The sequence below is a fragment of the Aquarana catesbeiana genome, linkage group LG03 (assembly GCF_042186555.1).
Source record: "Aquarana catesbeiana isolate 2022-GZ linkage group LG03, ASM4218655v1, whole genome shotgun sequence".
Taxonomy (NCBI): domain Eukaryota; kingdom Metazoa; phylum Chordata; class Amphibia; order Anura; family Ranidae; genus Aquarana; species Aquarana catesbeiana.
Window position 1 is genome coordinate 301,521,041 of NC_133326.1, and position 23,180 is coordinate 301,544,220.

Sequence of the window (23,180 nt, forward strand, 5' to 3'; positions counted from 1 at the left end):
TCCCATCTGAGCAGCTAGAAAGTAACTCCAAGGGTGTGGAAGTGCCAAACCCCCTCCATCTTTGGGCAACTGCAGTATTCTCAGACGAATTCTGGCTTGTTCCTTCCTCCAGATCAGATCTCTAAAAAGGTACTCCAATTTCCTAAACCACACGTCAGGAAACCATATTGGTGAGTCTTGAAAAATGTAAAAAAATGGAGGTAAGCACACCATTTTATTTAAACTGCCGTGGCCCACTACTGACAAAGGGAGACAACGCCATATCTTACATTTTCCCGTAAATACTTTTATTAGGGGCTATAAGTTTTTTTGAATATACAACTTGGGGTTCACCGCAATGTTTATTCCCAGGTATTTCAAACTTTCCACTACCTGCAAGTGTCTAGCACTTTCAGGCAGCTCCCGTTCCAATTCATCAACTGGAAGAACAACAGATTTCTCCCAGTTAATGGATAGCCTAGAAAACATGCCAAATCTTTTTATGATATCCATCGCTGTCATTAGTGACTGGTTTGCGTCTGCCAAGAACAAGAGGAGATCATCCACCCCTCTCTTAAAGCCTCTTACACCTCCCGCTGCTCTCATGTCTATGGCCAAAGATTCTACCACTAGAGCAAAAAGCAGGGACGACAATGGGCACCCCCCCTGTCTTGTGCCACCGAATAGCGAAAAACATACGGAGACCCTTTCATTAATCTTTACTTTTGCCCTTGGGTCAGTATATAACAGTTTCACGCATTTTGTAAAGACCGGACCGACATTAAATGCGGAGAGCGTAGACCAGAGGTAATGCCACTCGACGCTGTCAAATGCTTTGACAGTGTTGAGGGACAATATAACTCTTGATCCGATCTCCTCCACTGGTATTTGTAAATTTAAAAACAGTCTCCTTATATTCAAAGCTGTTGATCAGCCAGAAATAAATCTACACTGATCAGAATTGATTATAGTACGAATTGTTTTACTTAATCTACTGGCTAAAATTTTTGCCAGTAGCTTAACATCTGCACAAAGCAGAGAGATTGATTTAAAAGATACGGGTTGAAGAGGATCTTTCCCTTCTTTGGTATTATTATGATTGTCACTTCTGTCATAGATACTGGTAGTTTTTCCTTTTCCATTGCCTCATTTAATACCTGTAATAACTCTGGTAACATTATCTCCCCATTTTCCCTGTAGATTTTGTTTACCTTGGACTTATACATGTCTGAATAATACTCTTTAAATATGTTTACTATTTTCCACGGACACATGGTGACCCTTCCAGCACAAGTGTTAATAGACATCAAATTAGTTGTATTGATATTTTGAGACTTTGCCAGGAGGGCCAGCATGTGTCCGGTGTTTTCCCCCTCTTCATGATGGGTCTGCTTCAAGAAAAGCCTTTCATTCTCAGCTTTTTTTTTTTTTTTAGAGATACCGTAAGATATATCTGTTGCGCTTCCGTCCATTTAGTTAGATTATCTGGTGATGGATCTTCTACATATGCTTTTTCTATTTCGGTCACTTTCCTCGTTGCATTCATCTCTGAATCCTTTGAAGATTTTTACCTCTTAGAGATTTGTTGAATTAGAGTTCCCAAACTATACCCTGTGTTGTTGCTGTTCTATTATGCTCTAGAAATTCCCAAAGGATATCTATCATATGTTCCTTAGGGGTAATCAACTGTAGCCAAACGGGTTTACTCTCCAATCCCCCCCACCGCTTTCCCAATCTTATTGACAAAACTAAAGGGAAAGGGAGTGGTCCGACAGTCCTTTAGCCTCATAATTAATATCCATTACCATTGTAGCCAGGGTATCGTTCCCTATTGCCATATCTATTCTAGAAAGTGAGGAGTGTGTACCAGAATGGCATGAGAACATTTGAGTTGTTGGGTGGCGTTCACACCAAATATCCCTCAACCCTGTCTCTCTAAATATCCTATACAATGACATATATGGACTCTGTTCAACTCTCTTTCCCAGAGGGAACTTATCCATCTGAGTATTCATCACCATTTTGAAATCTCCCACTATCAGGACTGGCACCCTTGGCTTATCAGCCATGAATTCCAACAGATGTTTAATGACTTCTAATTTAAAAGGGACGGGACATACACATTCATAAGTATACATAGCGTCTCTGCCAGCACACAATAGACAAATATGTATCTTCCCTCACCATCTATCCTTACTTGCCTACAGGAGAACCTCATTGATTTGTGTACTAAAACACTCGTTCCTCAAGTATTATGAATACTGAATGATATTGATGAGGGAATCCCTTACATCTTAATGGTGAAATTGTTTCTTTTGTTAGATGGGTCTCCTGTAGGCAGAGGACAGATACTCCAAAAGTTGAGGCAATCTTAAATAGGGTTATTTGTTTTAATGAATCACCTAAACCCCTCACATTCCATGAATGAATCGTCACTCCACTATTCATTTATATAAAAGAAAAAAAAAAGAACACATATATATTAATGTGCCTGCGAGTCATAATCCTTTAACCATAACTTCTATGCATTGGATCCAATATCCTTAATTTTATTAAACAATTTACTCAATGTGAACTCTTATTTAGGATTCCGCTCTACCTTTTCCATACCAAAGTAACTGTATCAGTTTTTTCCCCCTTCCTCCCACCAACCCCCCTCCTTACCACTTCCTCCCACCCCCCTCTCTCCCCTATCCTTCTGGGGGCAATGATTGTGGCCCCGTGATCCATTTGTGTATGTAAAAAGAAAAGAAAAAAAAAAAGATACCTGTGTCAGTGAAAACACTTATGCCCTGTACACACGGTCGGACTTTCTAAGGGAATATGTGCGACCTTTAAAAATTGTTACGAGTTTCCGCTATTTGGGCATTATAGTACAGCAGCCCATTTCTCTATACATTAAGAATAATTTAGACCCTCTCATTAGTAAACTCAAAAGTACTTAAAAAATGTGGTCCTATCTCCCTCTGACACTAGGGAGGATAAATATTTTTATTAAATATTTTTAAAAATGATATTCCTGCCTCTACATATTGAGTAATTCCCCGGTATATATTCCTAAACACAAGTTTTAGGAGATTGACCCTGTCAATACCACCTTTATTTGAGGAGGCCAGGCAGTCCGGATTGCCAAAGATATGCTGCAACTGCCTGTTCTGGAGGGAGGCCTAGCACTCCCTAATCTTCAAACTTACTATGTGGCCTCTGAACTGGCACATGCCCATAGGTGGTTCCACCCTGTGGTTAATAATGTTGCCACAGCTCTGAAGGCAGCTGTGCTTACTTCCTATGAATCCCTACAAACATTGATCCATCATCAATCCACGAGGGGCAGGGATAGTATGAGTGTTCTGTCTATGACACTACGGATATTTAGACTTTAAAAATTGCCACTATCAAGTGCAGCCAACATATATTCACCTAATGTTCCCCTATGGAGCAGTCTGTGTCTGTGGGAGTTTTTCCGTAGAACAGATGGAATGTTTTGGTTCAGACGGGGGTGAAACTAATTTCCCACTTGTTTCTTGAAAATACTTTTCGCTCATCATTCTCTCATATTCAAATTACCCACTTTCATAATAGTAACCCAAATATACACTATAGGGTTCACAGAAACACTTGGACATACCTACTGTCCAACCATGACAAACCAAAAGGGTTCTCACGGTTCTACAATATGCTCCAAAATAAAGGAGACTTTCAAAAGTCTTCCAACATGCAAAACTGGGAAAAGGAATTAGAGTCCTCCTACACACAGAAAGAATGGCAAACAGCGCTACTCCCATTGTGTGAATCACTGAGAGCTAATGTTAAAGATGCTATTTACAACCTACTTAACGCCAGTTAGACTAACCCAGATTTACCCAGCATTCTCTCCCATTTGCTGGAGAGATTGCCGGGAAAAAGGAGACATTTTGCATGTACTTTGGGAGGTGCAAAGGAGTAAGAAGTTTTTGGAAAGCGTTTTTTTTCCTAGTCACTGAGGTTACTGACCTCATCATTCTCCCGACACCAAAGATGGGTTTACTTAACATGGGAATACACTCTGTACCCACACAGTTCAGACCCCTGATTATGCATAGTCTTATAGCGGCAAAGTTAACCATCACATCCAAATGGAAGTCTACAAAAGCCCCTAATGTTTCTGCGGTGATATATAGAGTACTGTTACACACACTTATGAAAAATATTTCGGTATGAAGTCCCAAAACCTACCTAAATGTAATCTTTGTTAGAATACCTGGGTAGCATGTCATCCAGTTGATGTCTAAATGATTCTTGAATGGAACGAAGCACTACTTTTCTGATCAATCACAAATCATTATTGTACAAGTTATTTGTCTTTCTTTTTTCTTTTATTTTCTGTCATGTTATACTAGTAGTATTAATAAGTAATCTCTTAGTGCTACTAATATTCTAGAGGTATTAAAGATAATTCTTTAAAGAGTCATGTGATCATGCTTTAACGCAGGAGGAGGGGGCGTTGCCCTGTATCCCATGGCACAGTTAGTTCCCAACAGGGGTGCCAGGTACAATGCCTTCGACCAGGAGAATCTCATGACCCAATTAACAAAAAACTATAATATGTTATACAACTGCTTAATTGTAATACCTCTCTACTCATTGACATTCTTCATGGTCTATTATGCCAATGTTATGAAACCTTTCGTCATTACTATGGAAAACTCAAAAATATTTGAAAAGAAAAAAAAACTTTTTGATCCTTAGCGGAATTTCGTAGAGACACGAGTCTTCCACCCACAGCTTACCTTCGATATCTTCAGTTACAACACACTGATGCTGTACAAGTCGGCCTCCTTAATATAGATATACAACCCTCCCCACTAGAACACCTTATTAACTGACCCCTCTCATTCCAAATCGATTTCTACATATTACTTGTCTCTCCTACACTCTGCAACTAACAGAGCTAGTCTCAAGGAGCTTAAATGGCGCTCTGATATACCGGAATTGACAGAGGAAATCTGGCAGGAAATCCTCCCTCTCCAGGTCTCTACAGTTCTCTCCTCTCAGGACAAAGTCATACAAACTAAATTTTTATACAGGTCTTATTATACTCCATGTCTTCTCTTTTGTCTGAACTGATTACCATCTGCTGTCTGTTCCAGATGTACTTCAGCTGATGGTACATTCTATCATATAATGTGGGAGTGCCCGCTGATCAAAAAGTTCTGGTCAGAGGTCAATGCTTTTGTTAGCTCCATTACCCAAATACCCAAAGTATGTAACCCCTTAAGGTGCTTGCTCGGCTACATTGATGCGTGTTTATCTAAAAGTATGCAGATCTTTTTACGGATAGTATTGTTCTATGCAAAGAAATCCATAACCATGCAATGGAAGGCACCGACCCCGCTCACCATAACTTTCTGGCTTACTATCATTAATCGGGCACTTCTACTATACAAATTGATGTATGAGGCCAGGGGATGCCCTCGTAAGTTCCATAAAATATGGGATTTATGGGTGAGTTCAGATCGCACTATATCGCCTTCTACCTAATTTATTGGCTAGGGATGTAGATCTATGCTAAATTCTTCCCTATTTTCTTTCAGCTGTGTTTCAATGTCTTGATCAATTGACTTATTTCTATTTGATTGAGTTACAGATGTATAATTGTTACGTTTATATTAATCCATGTATGTTGAATGGATATGTTGTAGATTTTGCACAGCAGTAATTGAGCACTGTTTGCTCCACTATATTTGCTTGCGTTTTCTTGTACTTGTTTGTGTACAACCAAACTACACCTTTAAAAAATATGGCCTTGGAGTACAAAATGAAGCAGGAGAAAGGCGAATAGAACTTTGGCAAGAGAACACACTAGTAATACCAAACACTCTTTTCCAACAACCAAAGAGGCAACTCTATACATGGACATCACCAGATGGTCAATACAGAAGTCAGATTGATTATTTTCTCTGCAGCCAAAGATGGAAAAGCTCTATACAGTCAGTCACAACAAGACCTGGAGCCGACTTTGGCTCAGACCACGAGCTTCTTATGGCAAAATTGAGGCTTAAATTGAAGAAAGTGGGAAACACCAGATCAGATATGATCTAAACCGAATACCCTGTAAATACTCAGTGGAGGTGAACAGATTTAAAAGATTAGATCTGATAGACAGAGTGCCTGAGGAACTATGGAAGGAAGTGTGTAACATCGTACAAGATGCAGCAATGAAAACTATCCCAAAGAAGAAATGCAAGAAAGCAAAGTGGCTATCTGATGAGGCCATACAAATAGCTGAACAAAGAAGGAAGGCAAAAGGCAACAGAGAAAAGGCAAAATATACCCAACTGAATGCAGACTTCCAGAGGATAGCAGGAAGAGACAAAAAGACCTTCTTAAACAATCAATGCAAAGAACTAGAGGAAAACAACAGAATGGCAAAGACTAGAGAGCTTTTCAAGAAAATTGGAGATATCAATGGAAAGTTTTGTGAAAAGAGGGGCACGATAATAGACAAAAATGGCAAGGACCTGACAGAAGCAGAAGAGATAAAGAAGAGATGGCAAGAATACAAAGAAGAACTATACAAGAAAGCTCAGAATGTCCCATATAACCACGATGATGTAGTCACTGACCTTGAATCAGATATACTGGAGAGTAAAGTCAAGTGGGCCTTAGAAAGGCATTGCTAATAACAAAGCAAGCGGAAGTGATGGTATCCCAGCTGAGTTATTTAAAATGCTCAAAGATGATGCTGTTAAAAGTGCTGCCCTCAATATGCCAACAAATTTGGAAAACTCAACAATGGCCACAAGACTGGAAGAGGTCAGTTTACATTCCGATACCAAAAAAAGACAGCGCCAAAGAATGTTCAAACTACCATACGATCGCAACTCATCTCACACGCTAGGCAAGATTATGCTGAAAATTCTACAAGCTAGGCTTCAGCAGCATGTGAACTGAGAGCTACCACAAGTACAAGCTGGATTTCGAAGAGGCAGAGGAACTAGAGAGAATAAATTGCCAACATTCGTTGGATCATGGAGAAAGCAAGGGGTGGATCACAACAAGATGTTGCAAATACTGAAAGAAATGGGAATACCAGACCACCTTACCTGTCTTCTGAAAAACCAGTATGCAAGTCAAGAAGCAACAGTAAGGCCCCTTTCACACTGGGGCGGTGGGGGCGTCAGTGGTAAAACAGCGCTATTTTTAGTGCTGCTTTACCGTTGTTTTAGCGGCGGTATTCGGCCGCTAGCGGTGCAGTTGTAACCCCTGCTGGCGGCCGAAAAAGGGTTAAAACCGCTCGCATAGCGCCGGTATAGCCGCGCTGCCCCATTGATTTCAATGGGCAGGAGCGGTGAAGGAGCGGTGAATACACCGCTCCTTCACCGCTCCAAAGATGCTGTTTGCAGGAGTTTTTTTTCTCTCCTGCCAGCGCACCGCTTCAGTGTGAAAGCCCTCGGGCTTTCACACTGGAGAAACAGCAGCGGCAGTTTTAGGTCGGTTTGCAGGTGCTATTTTTAGCGCAATAACGCCTGCAAACCGCCCCAGTGTGAAAGGGCTCTTAGAACAGGACATAGAACAAATGACTGGTTCAAAATTTAGAAAGGAATGTGAAAGGATGTAAATTGTCACCCTACTTATTTAACTTATATGCAGAGTACACATCATGCGAAATGCCAGGATCGACGAATCACAAGCCGGAATTAAGATCGCAGGGAGAAATAACAACCTGAGATTATGCAGACAATACCACACTAATGGCAAAAGTGAAGAACTAAAGAGTCTCTTAATGAAGGTGAAGGAGGAGAGAGCGCAAAAGCTGGCCTGAAATTGAAAATTAGGAAAACTAAAATCATAGCTACCGGTCCCATCACTCCTTGGTAAATAGGAGAAGAAATGGAAACCGTGACAGATTTTATTTTCCTAGGCTCCAAGATCACGGCAGTGACTGTAACCATGAAATTAAGAGATGCTTACTTCTTATGAGGAAAGCAATGGCAAACCTAGACAACATTATAAAAAGCAGACTTCACCCTACCAACAAAGTGCCGTATAGTCAAAGCTATGGTATTCCCAGTAGTAACCTATGGCTGTGAAAGTTGGACTATAAGGAAGGCTGAATGCCAAAGAATTGATGCTTTTGAACTATGGTGTTGGAGAAGACTCTTGAAAGTCCCTTGGACAGCAAGAAGATCAAACCAGTCAAACCAGTCAATCCTAAAGGGGGTCGACCCTGAATATTGACTGGAAGAACAGATCCTGAAGCTGAAACTCAAATACTCTGGCCACCTAATTCAAAGAGAGGACTCATTGGAAAAGATTCTGATGCTGGGAAACATGGAAGGAAAAAGAAGAAGAGGACTACAGAAGACAAGATGGATAGATAGCATCATCGAAACAATGAACATGAAAATAAGCAAGCTCCGGGAGGCAGTGGAGGACAGAAAAGCGGCTGGCATGAAAGAGAAAGAGCCTGGCGGGCTGCATGAGAGAAACGAGCGGGCGGGCAAGCAGAGATGACCTCATCTCTCTCGGCCCACCGCTCTCACAGCCGGTGTTCTGTCAGGCTCTTCAATGTCTGAGGTGCGACGGGGAGCAGAGAGATGACATCTCTCACTGCCTGCCTCGCATCACCGCTCTCCTGCCTTTGTGCTAAATGGACCAGTGCTGCCACCAATGCAGTGACAATCCACATCTGGTGGCACTGGCAGGCGATGTGGCAAGTGACAATTCACATCTGATGGCAGGCAGCGTGGCAAGTGACAATCCACATCTGGTGGCAGGCAGAGTGGCAAGTGACAAGCTGCCTCTGAGGGCAGGAGATGTGGCAAGTAACAAACTGCATCTGAAGGCAGGCGATGTGGCAAGTGACAAGCTGCATCCGAAGGCAGGCGATGTGGCAAGTGACAAGCTTCATCCGAAGGCAGGCGACGTGGCAGGTGACAAGCTGCATCAGAAGGCAGGCGTCGTGGCAAGGCAAGCTGCATCTGAAGGCATGCAACGTGGGAAGTGTCAATTCACATCTGATGGCAGCTAACATGGCAAGTCACAAGCTGCATCTGGGGGCAGGCGACAGTGGCAAGTGACACACTCAGGGCTCCCACTGTTTCTGCATTATGATGACTTGAACTATTTGGGCTGGTGTTCTGCCAGCCTCTTCAATGTCGGAGGTGTGATGGGGAGCAGAGAGATGACATCTCTCACCGCCCACCCCGCATCACCGCTCTCCTGCCTTTGTGCTAGATGGACCAGTGCTGCCACTAATGCAGTGACAATCTACATCTGGTGGCACTGCCAGGCAGCGTGGCAAGTGACAATCCACATCTAGTGGCAGGCAGCGTGGCAAGTGACAATCCACATCTGGTGGCAGGCAGAGTGGCAAGTGACAAGCTGCATCTGGGGGCAGGAGACATGGCAAGTGACAAGCTGCATCTGAAGGCAGGCGACGTGGCATGTGACAAGCTGCATCTGAAGGCAGGCGACGTGGCAAGTGACAAGCTGCATCTGAAGGCAGGCGACGTGGCAAGGCAAGCTGTATCTGAAGGCAGGCGACGTGGCAAGTGACAATCCACATCTGATGGCAGGCGACATGGCAATTCACAAGCTGCATCTGATGGCAGGCGACAGTGGCAAGTGACATGCTTAGGGCTCCCACTGATTCTGCATTATGGCGAGTTGAACTATTTCATTTATTACTACAATGTATTAATAGAAATAACGCGCTTCAATCACCCCGACATCATATCAAGCATGGTACCGAGATGATTGAAGCGCTAACCATCAGCCATTGTCCTGACAAATTGCCTGCAAAAATTAGCTTAACCACCACGTGGCTCCCCCACCCCAGGGCCTTGGCACAATTTTCTTCCACGTAGCCAGTCCAAAAAGGTTGGGGGCCGCTGAATGACACACATCCTATACAATATCTAGTGTGTGTTGTATTATATGATTTATTAGGATGTATTAGGATATTCAACATCATTGCGGATTTCTTGTTAAATGTGTTTATTGAATTTTACATGTTAGAAATACCATTAACGCAAAGTCACTTGGGTAACAGGACGAGCAGAAAATATTACAAATATGCATTCAAGTACACATACAAGTCAGAATAAAAAAGTGGGTTTATGGATTGCAGGAGATATTTTTTCCTAAGATTGTAAGTTCAGGTTTACAATGGCGAACACAATGGAGAAGTCAAGCAGTGCCCAGTAAGATAGAAGTAAAGCAAATTAAACATAGGGATATTCAATTAAATACCTCATGTATCCAAGTGCAAACAGAAAATATGAACGGCTAGCCAGGAAACCCAGGATGTCATTGTGGATTTCAATTTAGTTAGACCCCATTTTGATTGTTAAAGTGATTGTAAACCCTCGTTTTTTTTTTTTTTTTTTTAAATAATAAACATATACTTACCTCCACTGTACAGTTTGTTTTGCACATTGTGGCCCCGAACCTTGTCTTCTGGCGTCCCCCGTTGGCAATTGCCACTCCTCCTCACATCGGTAAACCCCATGGGAGAAGCGCTCTCCCTGGGGGTTAACTTGCGGGCGTGCTCCCGATTCCAGCATTTGCATGCAGACACACAGAATGCCGGACTTGGCCAAGCCCCCCAGCGTCCGCATCATTGGATTTGATTGACAGCAGCGGGAGCCAATGGCTGCGCTGCTATCAATCTATCCAATCAAGAGCCGAGAACCCCGGGCAGAGAGGCTCAGCGTGTCTCCGCCGAGGGAACTGGCTCAGATGAGTAAAACGGGGGGCTAGCGGGCCGGTCAGTGTCAGAAGTTTTCACCTTAATGCATAGGTCGAGGTATCGCCTCATGCTACCAGTAGTGACACTGACCCTAGCCAAATGCAAAACTCGTGAAAAACAGTCAGAAAAAAATGAGTAGGGGAAACAAATATCAGTGGCCTCCACCTGTAAATCCATTCTTGTTTTGGATGTTGTCCCAATGTTGCCCATCTAGTGCACCTGTTGTTAATTTCATTAACACCAAAGCAGCTGAAACTGAGTAGCAACCCCCTCTGCTACTTAACTGACCAGATAAATATCCCAGGAGTTTAATTGACTTGATGCTATACTCTGATTAAAAAGCGTTCCTTTTATTTTTTTGAGCAGTGTATTTGACATCTTTCAGATGTCACACTTACTTTTACCTTTGAAAAAGGCTTCAGTATGAAGAGTCTATAACTGATCACTATTGACAAAGGCGATGCATGCTATTACATTAGAATAGGAAATGCTCCATTTATTTTTAAAATGAAGATGTAACAGTGATTCGATTGCTATAAATAACCTCAATATGTCACTATTCTATAAACTTCATCAGTGGGGCTGTCTGACCTTGACCAATAACCCAGGTAAACTTAATTTTAATTAGGGAGATGATTCGGCTTCTTTAGGTTTTAGGTTTCTAGATGATTATATTAAGTCTATTTCTGGCTAAAAAGAGGAAATCAGGTTGGAAGAAGTTAATGAGATCACATAACCCTATCAAGTGGCTACTGATGAGAGATCACATAATGTAACCCATCTCTACATCCTCCATCCGCTGCGCACCAGCAACTAACCGTATAGATCAATGGTTTCTTGGTTGTTGAGATGTTCAGAAAATATAGGTCATTCACTACTCTAGTACCTCACATTTAAAGCCTTTGACTCTTAACTTTTTTCTCTTTGTGTTGCTTTTCCTGCATATGTTATCTGTTTTAAAGTGGGCCAGAAAGCAAAAAATAAAAATCTGCTGTGTTACAGGGAACATATAGAATTGTTAATTGTGCCTAATCAACCCTGAACATTTTTCTTTTTGTCTTGTATTTGTCATGCAAATTAGCAGTGCACTGTCTGGTATATAGGGGTGCCAATGCACATCTTTGCCTACAGCTGCATATCTGCAGTGTGAGATCATCTAAGGCACTGCTGCCTTTGAAGGGTAATCTGGCCAGATTTGGTGTGGTCAATAATGTGCTGCTTATAGGAGAAGAATCTGCACTGCATATGCATCTGTCTTTCTGGGCTTTATGAACCACTCCTGCTGTTTCTTGAATATTACCCAACCAGTTATCAGATCAGCCATCAATGGGGAGTTACTAGTCCGATATGAGGGGAAAAAAAAGCCATATTCCTCTATACCAAGATGGTCACCCTTACACATACAGAACAACACATGGCCAGACCGTAATAGTATTTTTTTAACCAGGCAGAAGCTCTCCTTCCACCTTACAGAACATCTGCTCTGACTTACCAGGTACTGCAGCCTTTGGCGCTCTGTTTCGGGAGTAAACTCGGAAGACATTGGAATTATTTCTCCATTTCGGATAATTATAGCCCTAAGAGAGAATAGAATTTGTCAGATGGATTATTATAATCAGTTAATAAACATTTTCTCCCTAAAAACTATAATTATTTACCCAAGTTCCCACTAAGGGACTGACATCCTAAGCGATTCTTGGCGTCTCGTGAAAAGCTGAGCATAGAACCCTCAGCATGTAGTCCACCGGTTATTAATTGCCCAATATTACCTCTAATGCCCCGTACACACGAGCGGAAAATCCGCCAGCAAAAGTCCGATGAGAGCTTTTGGTCAAAAAATGAGACCGTGTGTATGCTCCATCGGACTTTTGCTGGCGGAATTCCAGCCAGCAAAAGATTGAGAGCATGTTCTCAATTTTTCGGTCAGAAAAAGTTCCGATCTGAAATTCCAATTGTCTGTACCAATTCCGATGCGCAAAATTCCTACGCATGCTCGGAAACAATTCGACACATGCTCGGAAGCATTGAACTTCATTTTCTCGGCTCGTCGTAGTGTTGTACGCCACCGCGTTCTTGACGGTCGAAAGTTCAGCGAACTTTTTTGTGACCGTGTGTATGCAAGCCAAGCTTGAGCGCAATTCCGTTGGAAAAACCATCCAAGATTTTTCCCGACGGAAATACCGCTCATGTGTACGGGGCATTAGGCCTTTAGTGTATACTGGCTTTTGTTTTTCCATTCATACATGTTTTTTTAAAAACAGTAGATTAACTGCACTCAAAAAAAAAATTATACATTGACAGTTGTAAAGCAGCAAATTGGTAACCCCTTTTGAAAAAATTATTAGACCCCCGCGCTTATAGTGAAAATGAAAAATGAGGAGCTGCAGCCTCTATCAATAAATTCACCCTAAGGTAAATCTAGAAGAAATGTGAAAAAGAGGGGATAGGTATGGCGCTGCTTTTATTAAGAGGTGACCTACAACATCTAAATACTTGAGGGGTGTGTGTCACAGGTGCATTTAATGCAAAAAGTGACAATAAAAGTGCAGAAAATAAATATTATAATATAATATAATATAATATAAAGTGTAAACTTCCTAACCACTTATATATAATGCATATTGTTATGTTCAAACGAAAATAAAATAAAATAAACACAATCCTGTGCAAAACCTGCAATTCAACAGACAGCACAATCGCACTCACGTCCGCTCCAGATGATGTCCTATTGACGAAACGCGTAGTGCGGGACTATAAGGTGAAATACCTCCTTGTGGGGTGAATAATAGCGGTGAGTGCGTTTCTTATGGGGTACTGTTTTCCAAGAAGCACAGAACAATTTGAAGGAGCACATTGTCACTTTATTGGACTTTTTTTTTTATACACCAGGGTTTAAGGACGGTATATGCATATTTCTGAACCCAGTTTCACAGCAACAATATACACCAGTCATATATGTTGGATTTTTTTGCACAGAAATGTCACTTTGAATTGCAGGTTTTGCACAGGATTGTGTTTATTATATTTTATTTTCGTTTGAACATAACAATATGTATTATATATAAGCGGTTATGAAGTTTACATTTTTTGTGGATTTATCTTTATCTTTTATCTGTCATTTTACGCTCTCTGCTAGCACATAAGCACTACAGAAATAACTGACTGGCTCCTTGAGCCACTTCTCCACCTCCGAGTCTGAGCTCTGCTGTACAAGAAAATACAAAAGGATGGTACCAAGTCAAATGCAGGTACTTACACTGTTTAAATTAAAAAAAAAAAAAAAAAAAAGTAAGAGTGCATTAAAGTAGTTTTAGAGGCTGAAGCTTTTTTACCTTCATGCATTCATTTTCAGGGTGGAGGTAGGGATCCCATTCCTCCTTAAAAAGGTACAGGGACACATTAGAAGCCCAGCAACAGCACAATAGTAGCTGAAGGTATCCAATGTGTTCCCATGCCAAATCCAACAAGCAAGCTATACAAGAATGGCAATCACCCCAATCTATAACTAGCTGTTGAAGGTAGGTGGGCTTCTAATGCGTCCCTGCACTTTTAGGGCCCATACACACTAAATGGACAGCTGCCAGGGCGTAAACCGCTTTACCTGTCTGGTAGCTGTCTGTTCCGGCAGCGGTAGGGGAAAGTGTGATACAGAATTCAGGGCATCACACAGTTGCTTTTTTTTTTTTTTTTTTACGCTAAGCTTTATTTAACGTATACAAAATTGTTTTCTGTGTGTCCTTGCATTGACTGGTGTTTTACACTGCAGCATAATGCTGGTCACCACACATAGAGTGAATTGGGCCTTAAAGGGGTTGTAAACTGCTGGATGTTTTTTTTTTCTTTTCTTACCTGCAAGGCAAAGGCATTATGTGCTAGCATGCACCGCATACTAGCACAATGCGAAACATACCTGAAAACGAAGCCATTCAACGACGTGATGTCATCGCTGGAAACAGTTTTCATCTTCACCCATCTTGCTTCCGGGTTCACAGACTCTGTCTCTGTGACTGTCGGAGCCGGGATGACGTCACTCCCGTGAATGTACGTAGGAGCCGCCGGTCACAGCATAGGGCTCTGAAGGAACGGCACGGGTGGCCGTTCGGTCAGAGCGCATGCGCCAGTGATGTCACTGGCTGCATGTAACGTAAACACCTCCTAAACAGCGCACGTTTAGGAGGTATTTACACTACCTATAGGTAAGCCGTATTATAGGCTTACCTATAGGAAAAATTCAAAGCTAGAAGTTTACTTCCTCTTTAAGGAGGAATGGGCTCACTCTAGGCAATACTTGTCCTCATTTTATCCACTGGTATATATGCTCCAACTTGGAGACTCTCAAATTAAGGTGATAGGACTGCACTTTACAGACGTTCCTTGGTGAGGCAGTGTGGCTTCTACATAAGTATTGCAGACTTTAGTCATGCTTTATTGAATACAGAGCTTCATTAATTTGTAGGCTTTATAGAGTTTACCTTTGTGGGCCATTTACACCAGGCTGTTGTAGTAACAAGCAAATGTCCTGGTGCACTGTAGTGTCAATAATTTTAAATGGCAGCCTCAAAATTGCATGTGTCCGGCAACAAAGTGTAGCAAAATTCACCGTGTTCTGGTATTCTGTGCTGTGCAGCTATAAAATGCAAACCGCATCTACTTTTTTCATGCCTTGAGTGTTAGGAAACGACTTCTTATCTCGCTCAGAGCTTGTGTACATTGCCATTTTTTAAGCTAGCTATGCACGGGTAAAATTTTAGTTCAATCTGATTTATTAAGCAACCAGTTACAACAAACATAAGATTTAACACAAGGCTACAGTGCTGCTAAGTAAAGAAATACAGTCATGTTGGTAATTTTTTTCAGTTATTAAACAGGGTGCAAAGCGCATCAAGAAAAAAATATACACGTAGGAGACACTATCATGTAAAGGCAACATTATCGTAAATGGTATCAGAATATAATATTCATTAATAACACAATGTGGGAGGTAAAGAAAAACTATCGCTTACAGAGAGCAAATGCTGTGTGGATCACATATTGTTTGGTAAAAAATTGAAGCTAATGCTCCAAGAGCAGTTGCAGATTGAGCAAAGCTTAAAACGGGTAAAGATATAGAATAAAGGAAGAATAGTAATAGATTAAAAGGAAAGAAGGGGGAACACTCCATCTAGGATAAGGTGTGGTGGTATCTATTTCACCCTCTGACCATGGTACAAACCCTGTAAAGTACCGAAACATGGACCAAGAAGTCCACGTGATGAGAATTGCTCCTCTTTATCACTTTACTGAACCAACAAATTTTCCAGGTCTCTAATACAGTCTACTTCAATAGTCCAATCACCCAGGGAGGGCATACCTGTTGACTTCCAGTGTTGGGTGATCACTGTCCGTGCCGCAGCAAGGAAGTGTCGCAGCACATCTTTTTTAACTGATTTTAGAGGGCCCGGAATTATAGAAAGGAGAGCTAACTCTGGTGAGGGTTGGAGAGATGTCGCCATTAACTTGCAATACAGGTCAAATTTTTTTTTGCCAGAATTGCCGTACAGGAGGGCAGTCCCACCAGATGTGAAGTAGAGTACCCCTAGAAGACAGGCACCTCCAACAATCATCTGATAGAGATGGGTTGAAGTGTCTGATAGTTTCAGGGCATCTGTACCATCTAGTTACTAAATTAAACCCTTTTTCTCGAGTCTTGGTTGCTAAAGAGAGCTTATGTATCAGAATGAAGCACCTTTGCCAGTCTATGCGTGATATAGGATGTCGCAATTCTGATTCCCAAGTCTGCATGTATGATGGGAGATCAGGAGAGGAAACGTTGAGTGGTAACGAATAAAGTTGGGAGACTACATGGGTCAACCTGAAGGGGCATATCTTCGAATCCCGACGGTTCGGATAAGATGTCCGACAGGAAGGGAAAACTATGAATATATATGATAGGACTTGTCTCCTCTAAAGCCAATGCATCGGCGAATGAGGGAACAATCAGGAAGCGGAATCTGTCGTCAGGGATGGATCTGCGTGAAGGACCTGGGCTAGTCTCCTACATTCCTCCTTATGCCAAGGACCGAATTCCGACTTACGGATGGTGGAAAAGCTGCGGTCCCAAAGAATGGAGTCATGGACCTAACTGTTTAAACAGGGTACCAGTTGACATCAGTCGGTCCCAGAATTGAAGTGTCTGGCGGGTGAGATCAGCCAAAAGAGACAGATCTTTAAGATAAACCGCGGGAGAAAAGCTGGGATTTCTGACTTACTGCGATTCACCTTAGAGTTACTCATGGCTCCAAATTCCTTAAACTCCTGCATGATTTAGGGCAAAGACAAATGGGGCTGGGTCACAAACATTAGTAAGTCATCTGCAAAGAGGGTGAGTTTAGAATTAACAGGGCCTATCGTAATACCTTTAATATTAGGGTTATTCTGCAGGGCTACAGCTAAGTGTTCCATAGTAAGGACGTAGAGGAGGGGATACAGAGGGCATCCTTGACGCTAGGGATCGACCGATACTGTTAGTTTGGTGCCGATACGATACTGATATTTTGACAACCTCTTAGACCGATAGCCGATAATGTCTGACGATATTCTGACCTCAAACCCCTCCTCTGCACTTGAAAGTATTTAAAACGCCAAATTTCGGCGTTTTTGAATACTTTCTATTTTTGTAAAACTGGCGCCTTTAAGATGAGGGTAATCTGGGAAGTGATGTCATGACATCGCTTCCGGGTTACTAGATCCAAGACCCGAACGAAGCATCGGTTTTGTTCGGGTCTTTGGCTAGCCGACTGACGTGCTGGCTGGTTGCACGGGTCTCCCGGTGGGACAAGAGAGCCCAGGCGAGCAGCGGAAGGAGGCGGGAGGATGTCCCCTCCCGCTGTTTGTTATAACAGCCGAGCGGCTGCTGAGCCGCATCGGTTGCCATTATAATAAAGCTGACCGCACGCTCTAAAGAAAGGTACCAGGGTGATGCCGCAGCTGCAGGCATCAACCCGGTAAAACTTCTTGACGCAAAATCGGTCTAGTTTGTGACCAATACCGATTTTTCAGAAAATGCTGATATCGGCCTGCAATTGACACGTCCCATTTTGGATATGGAATGCGGGGGACAATGAACCATTAATTCAGATTCTGGCAGATGGAGAGGAATAGAGGGACATTAACCTGGATAACATGTGGAGGCCTAGACCTATCTGCTGCAGGGACAATTTGAGAAATTACCAGTCCACTCGTTCAAATGCTTTCTCAGCATCAACCGTCAAAAGACAAAGGGAGGATATTATGTGAGCAGGCGTAGTCGGCTAGAAGAAGGGTTTTCAGGGTATTATCCTTGGCTTCGCGTCCACTCACAAAACCAACCTGGTCAAATTGGGTAATAGGGGCTGCAATCTATTAGCCAACACCATGGCAAACACTTTCAGGTCAACTCCTATCAGGGAAAGAGGCCTATAATTTGCACATAAAGTTAGATCTTTATCTGGCTTTGGGATGAGAGAAATATGAGCTTCTTGTGTTTGTAGGGGGAATGCGGAGCCTTCAGACAAGGAATTAAACACACTGGTTAGGGAGTAAGGAGGGAGCCAAAGAGTTTATAGATTTTAATGGAGAAGCAATCCGGGCCCGGGCTCTTGCCAGATGGGGTGGCAGCTATGGCTCTGGCGACTTCGTCTTCAGTGATGAGCTCTTCAAGATCACTGACAGTATCAGTATCTAAGGTAGGCAATTCTGTCTTCACAAAATAAGATGACTTACTCTCTTCTGACTTGGAAGGGGATCTGGGGGGTGCAGAAGCAGGGATATTGTATAAAGATTGATAGTAATCCGTAAACGTTTGAGCTATCTGGGAAGGTGAGGAAACAGTTATCAGACTTGTCCCGAATGCGAGATATAAATGTAGATGGCGTTTTTGGATGTAAAGAGCAGGCCAGTGGTCTACCACATTTGTCATGTAGTTTATATTAGTGTAAAGCAAGTTTACCAGCGTACGGGCGTGTGAACGCCTCATATAAATCTCTGAGTTGTGACCAGGTTGCAGAAACCTCCGTGAGAGTTTCCATAGAAGGGGAGCAGTTGTGAGTGGTTTCCAAGTTCCCAAGCTTTTGAACTGCAGCCACTATAAACGCTGAGCGCTCCTTCTTCAGACGAGCGTGAATTTGTATAAAACTGTCTCCTAGGATAACCTTCAATGCCTCCCACTGGGTGGGCAGAAGAGTGGTGTCTGTAGCATGATCCGTAAAAAAAAAATGGGACATGGTGTCCGAGACCCATGCAATGCATTCCGAGTTCCTGAGTATTGAGTCATTTAAACACCATGTCCATTTCCTCACTGGAGTGGAAGGGATCAGAAAAGTCATGTAGATGATAAAGTGATCAGACCAAACCATGAAGTCAATTTTACATTCCAGAGACCAGTCTAAACAACTATGATCAATTAGAAAGTAGTCTATGCGACTGTAGGACTGATGTGCATGAGAGAAGTGAGTATAATTGCGTGATATAGGGTACAATACCGTGCACACATCAATAAGATGGAGATTATAGCACGCTTTAAGGCCCGGAGTTTAGGGAAAGATATTGAAGTTCGTGAGGTTGAGGAATCAAGGCGTGGGTCTAGTGGAGTATTGAAGTCCCCACCAAGGATGGGTAACCTCCATGAAACCGGCTAAAATCTTAAGGTATTGCAAAGCTGATGGGATTTGGTTAACGTTCAGCAGGTAAATGTTAGCTACCGTGAATTTAGTTCCCCACAATGAAAATTTCACAAAAACATACCTTCCCTGTTGATCGGACATATGGTCAAGTATTTCTATAAGAAGTGATTTGTTGAAAGCAAAAGACTCCTCTGGCCTTCTATGAAGGATGGGTACTATGAATCCACCTGTTGAAGTATCTGTTTGAGCAGGAGGGGGTTGAGTCAGATTGGTAGTGCGTCTCTTGCAGTAGGAGAACCTTAACCTGATGTTTATGCATTTGATAAAGGATTTGTCCTCGTTTAGAGGCAATAATGAGACCATTCACGTTGCATGAGCAAAATTTTAACAGGGAGTGAGAACTCACCGTATGGGCCATGCTGGAGTGCGAAGGGAATTAGAATAGAGGGAAAGAAGAAATGGGTAAAAAGAGAGGAAAGGAGGATAGAAGGGGTGGGGGAAGTAGAGAAGAGGAGAAGAAACACAGAAGAAAGGGAGGAAATAAAATGAACAAGAGGACACTAGGGGAAAAGTGTCTAGAAAAAAACTAAAGCGCTCGTGGGAGCGAGGCACTATGTGAAATATCACATCTGTGGCACAAACCTATTGTGGGAGAGATGTCGAAAGGAAAGAATCTGAGTTGTTATCCCAACAGCATAGCAGGCATAAATGATAAGTAAATAGCACATCCAATATTCCGTATAAGTGTGGCAGCAAACAGACAGTCTTGTAAAGGCCAACCAAACCGAAACTGGACCTAATCCGGTACGTGGGTCTCCCAGTTCGTAGGAGAACAACCCACTCCCCGGATAGTAGTGCAATTGTACTAAGGCAACATATTAACTAGGGAGGTAAAAACATGGCTAACATAAAACCGGAAGAAGCTGAGCAGGTAAGCCGGCGTCCATAACAGTCAGGGTTACTGCTGCTCAGTCCAATCCAATAACAGAATTCAGCACTGACAACAACCATTGATAATAACCTTGATAGCCCTGTAAAGTAAATAGTACTGAGTATTATTCCAATTGTAAATCACCAAGGGGCCGTCTCATAGCAGTCAGCACAACCCCAGCTTTCAGAAGAAACAGATAGAGATCTAAGATAGACCCAGGAGGTCCATACCTATATTGAGTAAGCACCTTGAAGGAGAGAAAGTCAATCTGGCATGTGAACACCCCACATCAAGGTGATGTCAGTAACATCAGAGAAGAACGTTGCCTATACTACGGTATAGGCCCAAATTGCTCTCCCCTAGGAAATCAACAATTATATATACAAGTAACCGAAGAGAGAGGAAGGTGCCCCCCATACACATGTACAGTAACAGTGTCGATGCACATATAAAACCATAAAAGGAAGTAGGCAACAACTTAACTGAAAGCAGTCGTCATACTGGGATAAAAACCTGAGAAAGAAGATGGATCATTACATTTCTTCTGACCTTCCCAAACCCCAGCTAGACAAGTTGTACCAGCAAAGGGCAGGAATAGGTCCCTATATGGCTATTAGATCTGTGGATCAGTTTATTGCGAAAAGAGTAATGTGGTTAATTGTGTTCACCAGGGGCCGAGACAGATGATGAAGCAGTTCTTTATGCAAACCTGTCCGACGTCAGGAAAAGCAGGTGTGACCCCCTTATAGAACGTTCAGTGGGCAAAAAAGTGTATTTTTTCCAAAAAAATTGCACTTGTAAGACCGTTGCGCAAATATGGTGCGACATGAAGTATTGCAACGACTGCCATTTTATTCTTTTGTCTGAAAAAAATATATATAATGTTTGGGGGTTCTAAGTAATTTTCTAGCAAAAAAAATAATTTTAACTGTTAAACAACAAGTTTTAAAAATAGGCATGGTCCTTAAGTGGTTAAAGCAAATGAAAATTTGAACTACTTTCATGCGACATTCGCCAAGCCGTCGGAATATACTTAGAATTTTTGTACAAATTTATGTATAAATTTTCTCATGTGACAAAGTGTAAACAGAATCAAAATCTCATGGTATTATACTGCCAGTATTTAGCAGAACAATAAAAAATGCTTCTGTTGCATGACACGACTTTATATGTCTATTGATCATCTGCACAAGTATAACATATGCAGGTGGTGGCTTTGGCCTTTCACTCCTAGCAGCACATAACTGGCTGATTACTACATGCAGAGTCTGAACTAGTCAATATTCCAAAGACGTCTCAAACAGAAAGAGATTCTCTCTCTCAGAGCAGATATTGCTGCTGCTGCTATTATTTTCCTATCACATTTAGCAGAGACACAGCCAAATTTCTAAACTATGGTCATAATTGTTTTTTTTTTTTCTTGTAATGGATTACTAATATTTTCTTATTAAATATGGAAAACATAAAAGTCTAATTGATGCTTCTAGACCATCCATTATAACAGCTTGCTCAAACCTAATCATTAAAAAATAAAGTACAATCATTATAAGCACATGCTGTGCACCAGCAAGTGAAAGTCAAAAGGTTGCCATACAAAAAAAAAAAAAAAAAAAAGGCATTTATGACAGCATTTTTCCAGAAATGTAACAGGTGCCCACAGTGTGTGTGTGTGTGTGTATATATGGAACCCCAAATTTGGTGTGCAAACCCAGTAGGGGGTTCCTAGCACCAAGTGGCCCCGAGATACGGGGACCCAAAGTTGGTTCGGAAAATGTCATTCTCTGCTGAAGAAAAGTGCTTGACATTTGCTTGACAAGTGCTAGGAACCCCAGCTTTGGATATGTCGTAGTGCTAGTTCCACTGGGTTTGCACACCAAATTTGGGGTTCCTAGCACAAAGTGGCCCGAAGATACGGGGCCCCAAATTCGGTCAACTGTGTCCATCTGCAGCAATGTCATTTCAGGACCCTTTGGGTCCAGAGACCCCAAATTTTGGCTGCAGCTAGGGGGCATCTAGGAACCCTTAACTACCGAGTTTGAAGTTCGGAGGACATATGGCTGCAAATGGGCACAGTGAGGCTGCACATGGGCATTGTTGACCCTCTTTTCCACTTACAGTAGCTGCGCATTTCTCACCCTAGGCTTATCTTTGAGTCAATAAGTTTTCCCAGTTTTTTGTGGTAAAATTAATTTATATTTTATATTATATAAATTATATTTATTAATTTATTTATATTCAGGTCGCTATATATATATATATATATATATATATATATATACACACACACACACAGTATCTCACAAAAGTGATTACACCCCTCACATTTTTGTAAATATTTTATTTTATCTTTTTATGTGACAACACTGAAGAAATGACACTTTGCTACAATGTAAAGTAGTGAGTGTACAGCTTGTATAACAGTGTAAATTTGCTGTCCCCTCAAAATAACTCAACACAGCCATTAATGTCTAAACCGCTGGCAACAAAAGTGAGTACACCTTTAAGTGAAAATGTCCATATTGGGCCCAATTAGCCATTTTCCCTTCCCCGGTGTCATGTGACTCGTTAGTGTTACAAGGTCTCAGGTGTGAATGGGGAGCAGGTGTGTTAAATTTGGTGTTATCGCTCTCACTCTCTAATACTGATCACTGGAAGTTCAACATGGCACCTCATGGCAAAAAACTCTCTGAGGATCTGAAAAAAAGAATTGTTGCTCTACATAAAGATGAATATATATAAAAACACATGCAGCGCTAAAATGTGCATTAACGTTTTCAACATATAACTGTGAAAAAGTGCTGAAAACACAACCTATACCTATTAAGTCATATGTGGAAATGGTGAACATCTAACACATAAACAAATTGAGAGAAAGGTCCATAAATGTGTGATGAAT

The 23,180-nt window shown here is 41.9% G+C and overlaps 1 protein-coding gene across 1 annotated transcript in view; it reads right to left on the reverse strand.

The window, feature by feature from the left end:
* The window catches only part of PPM1H (protein phosphatase, Mg2+/Mn2+ dependent 1H), a 283,507-nt gene that overhangs the window by 88,030 nt on the left and 172,297 nt on the right, over window positions 1–23,180 (reverse strand). The window contains exon 5 of the mRNA XM_073620253.1: window positions 12,207–12,291. Coding sequence (XP_073476354.1) covers window positions 12,207–12,291 — 85 coding nt within the window. The remainder of the gene's footprint in view (window positions 1–12,206; window positions 12,292–23,180) is intronic.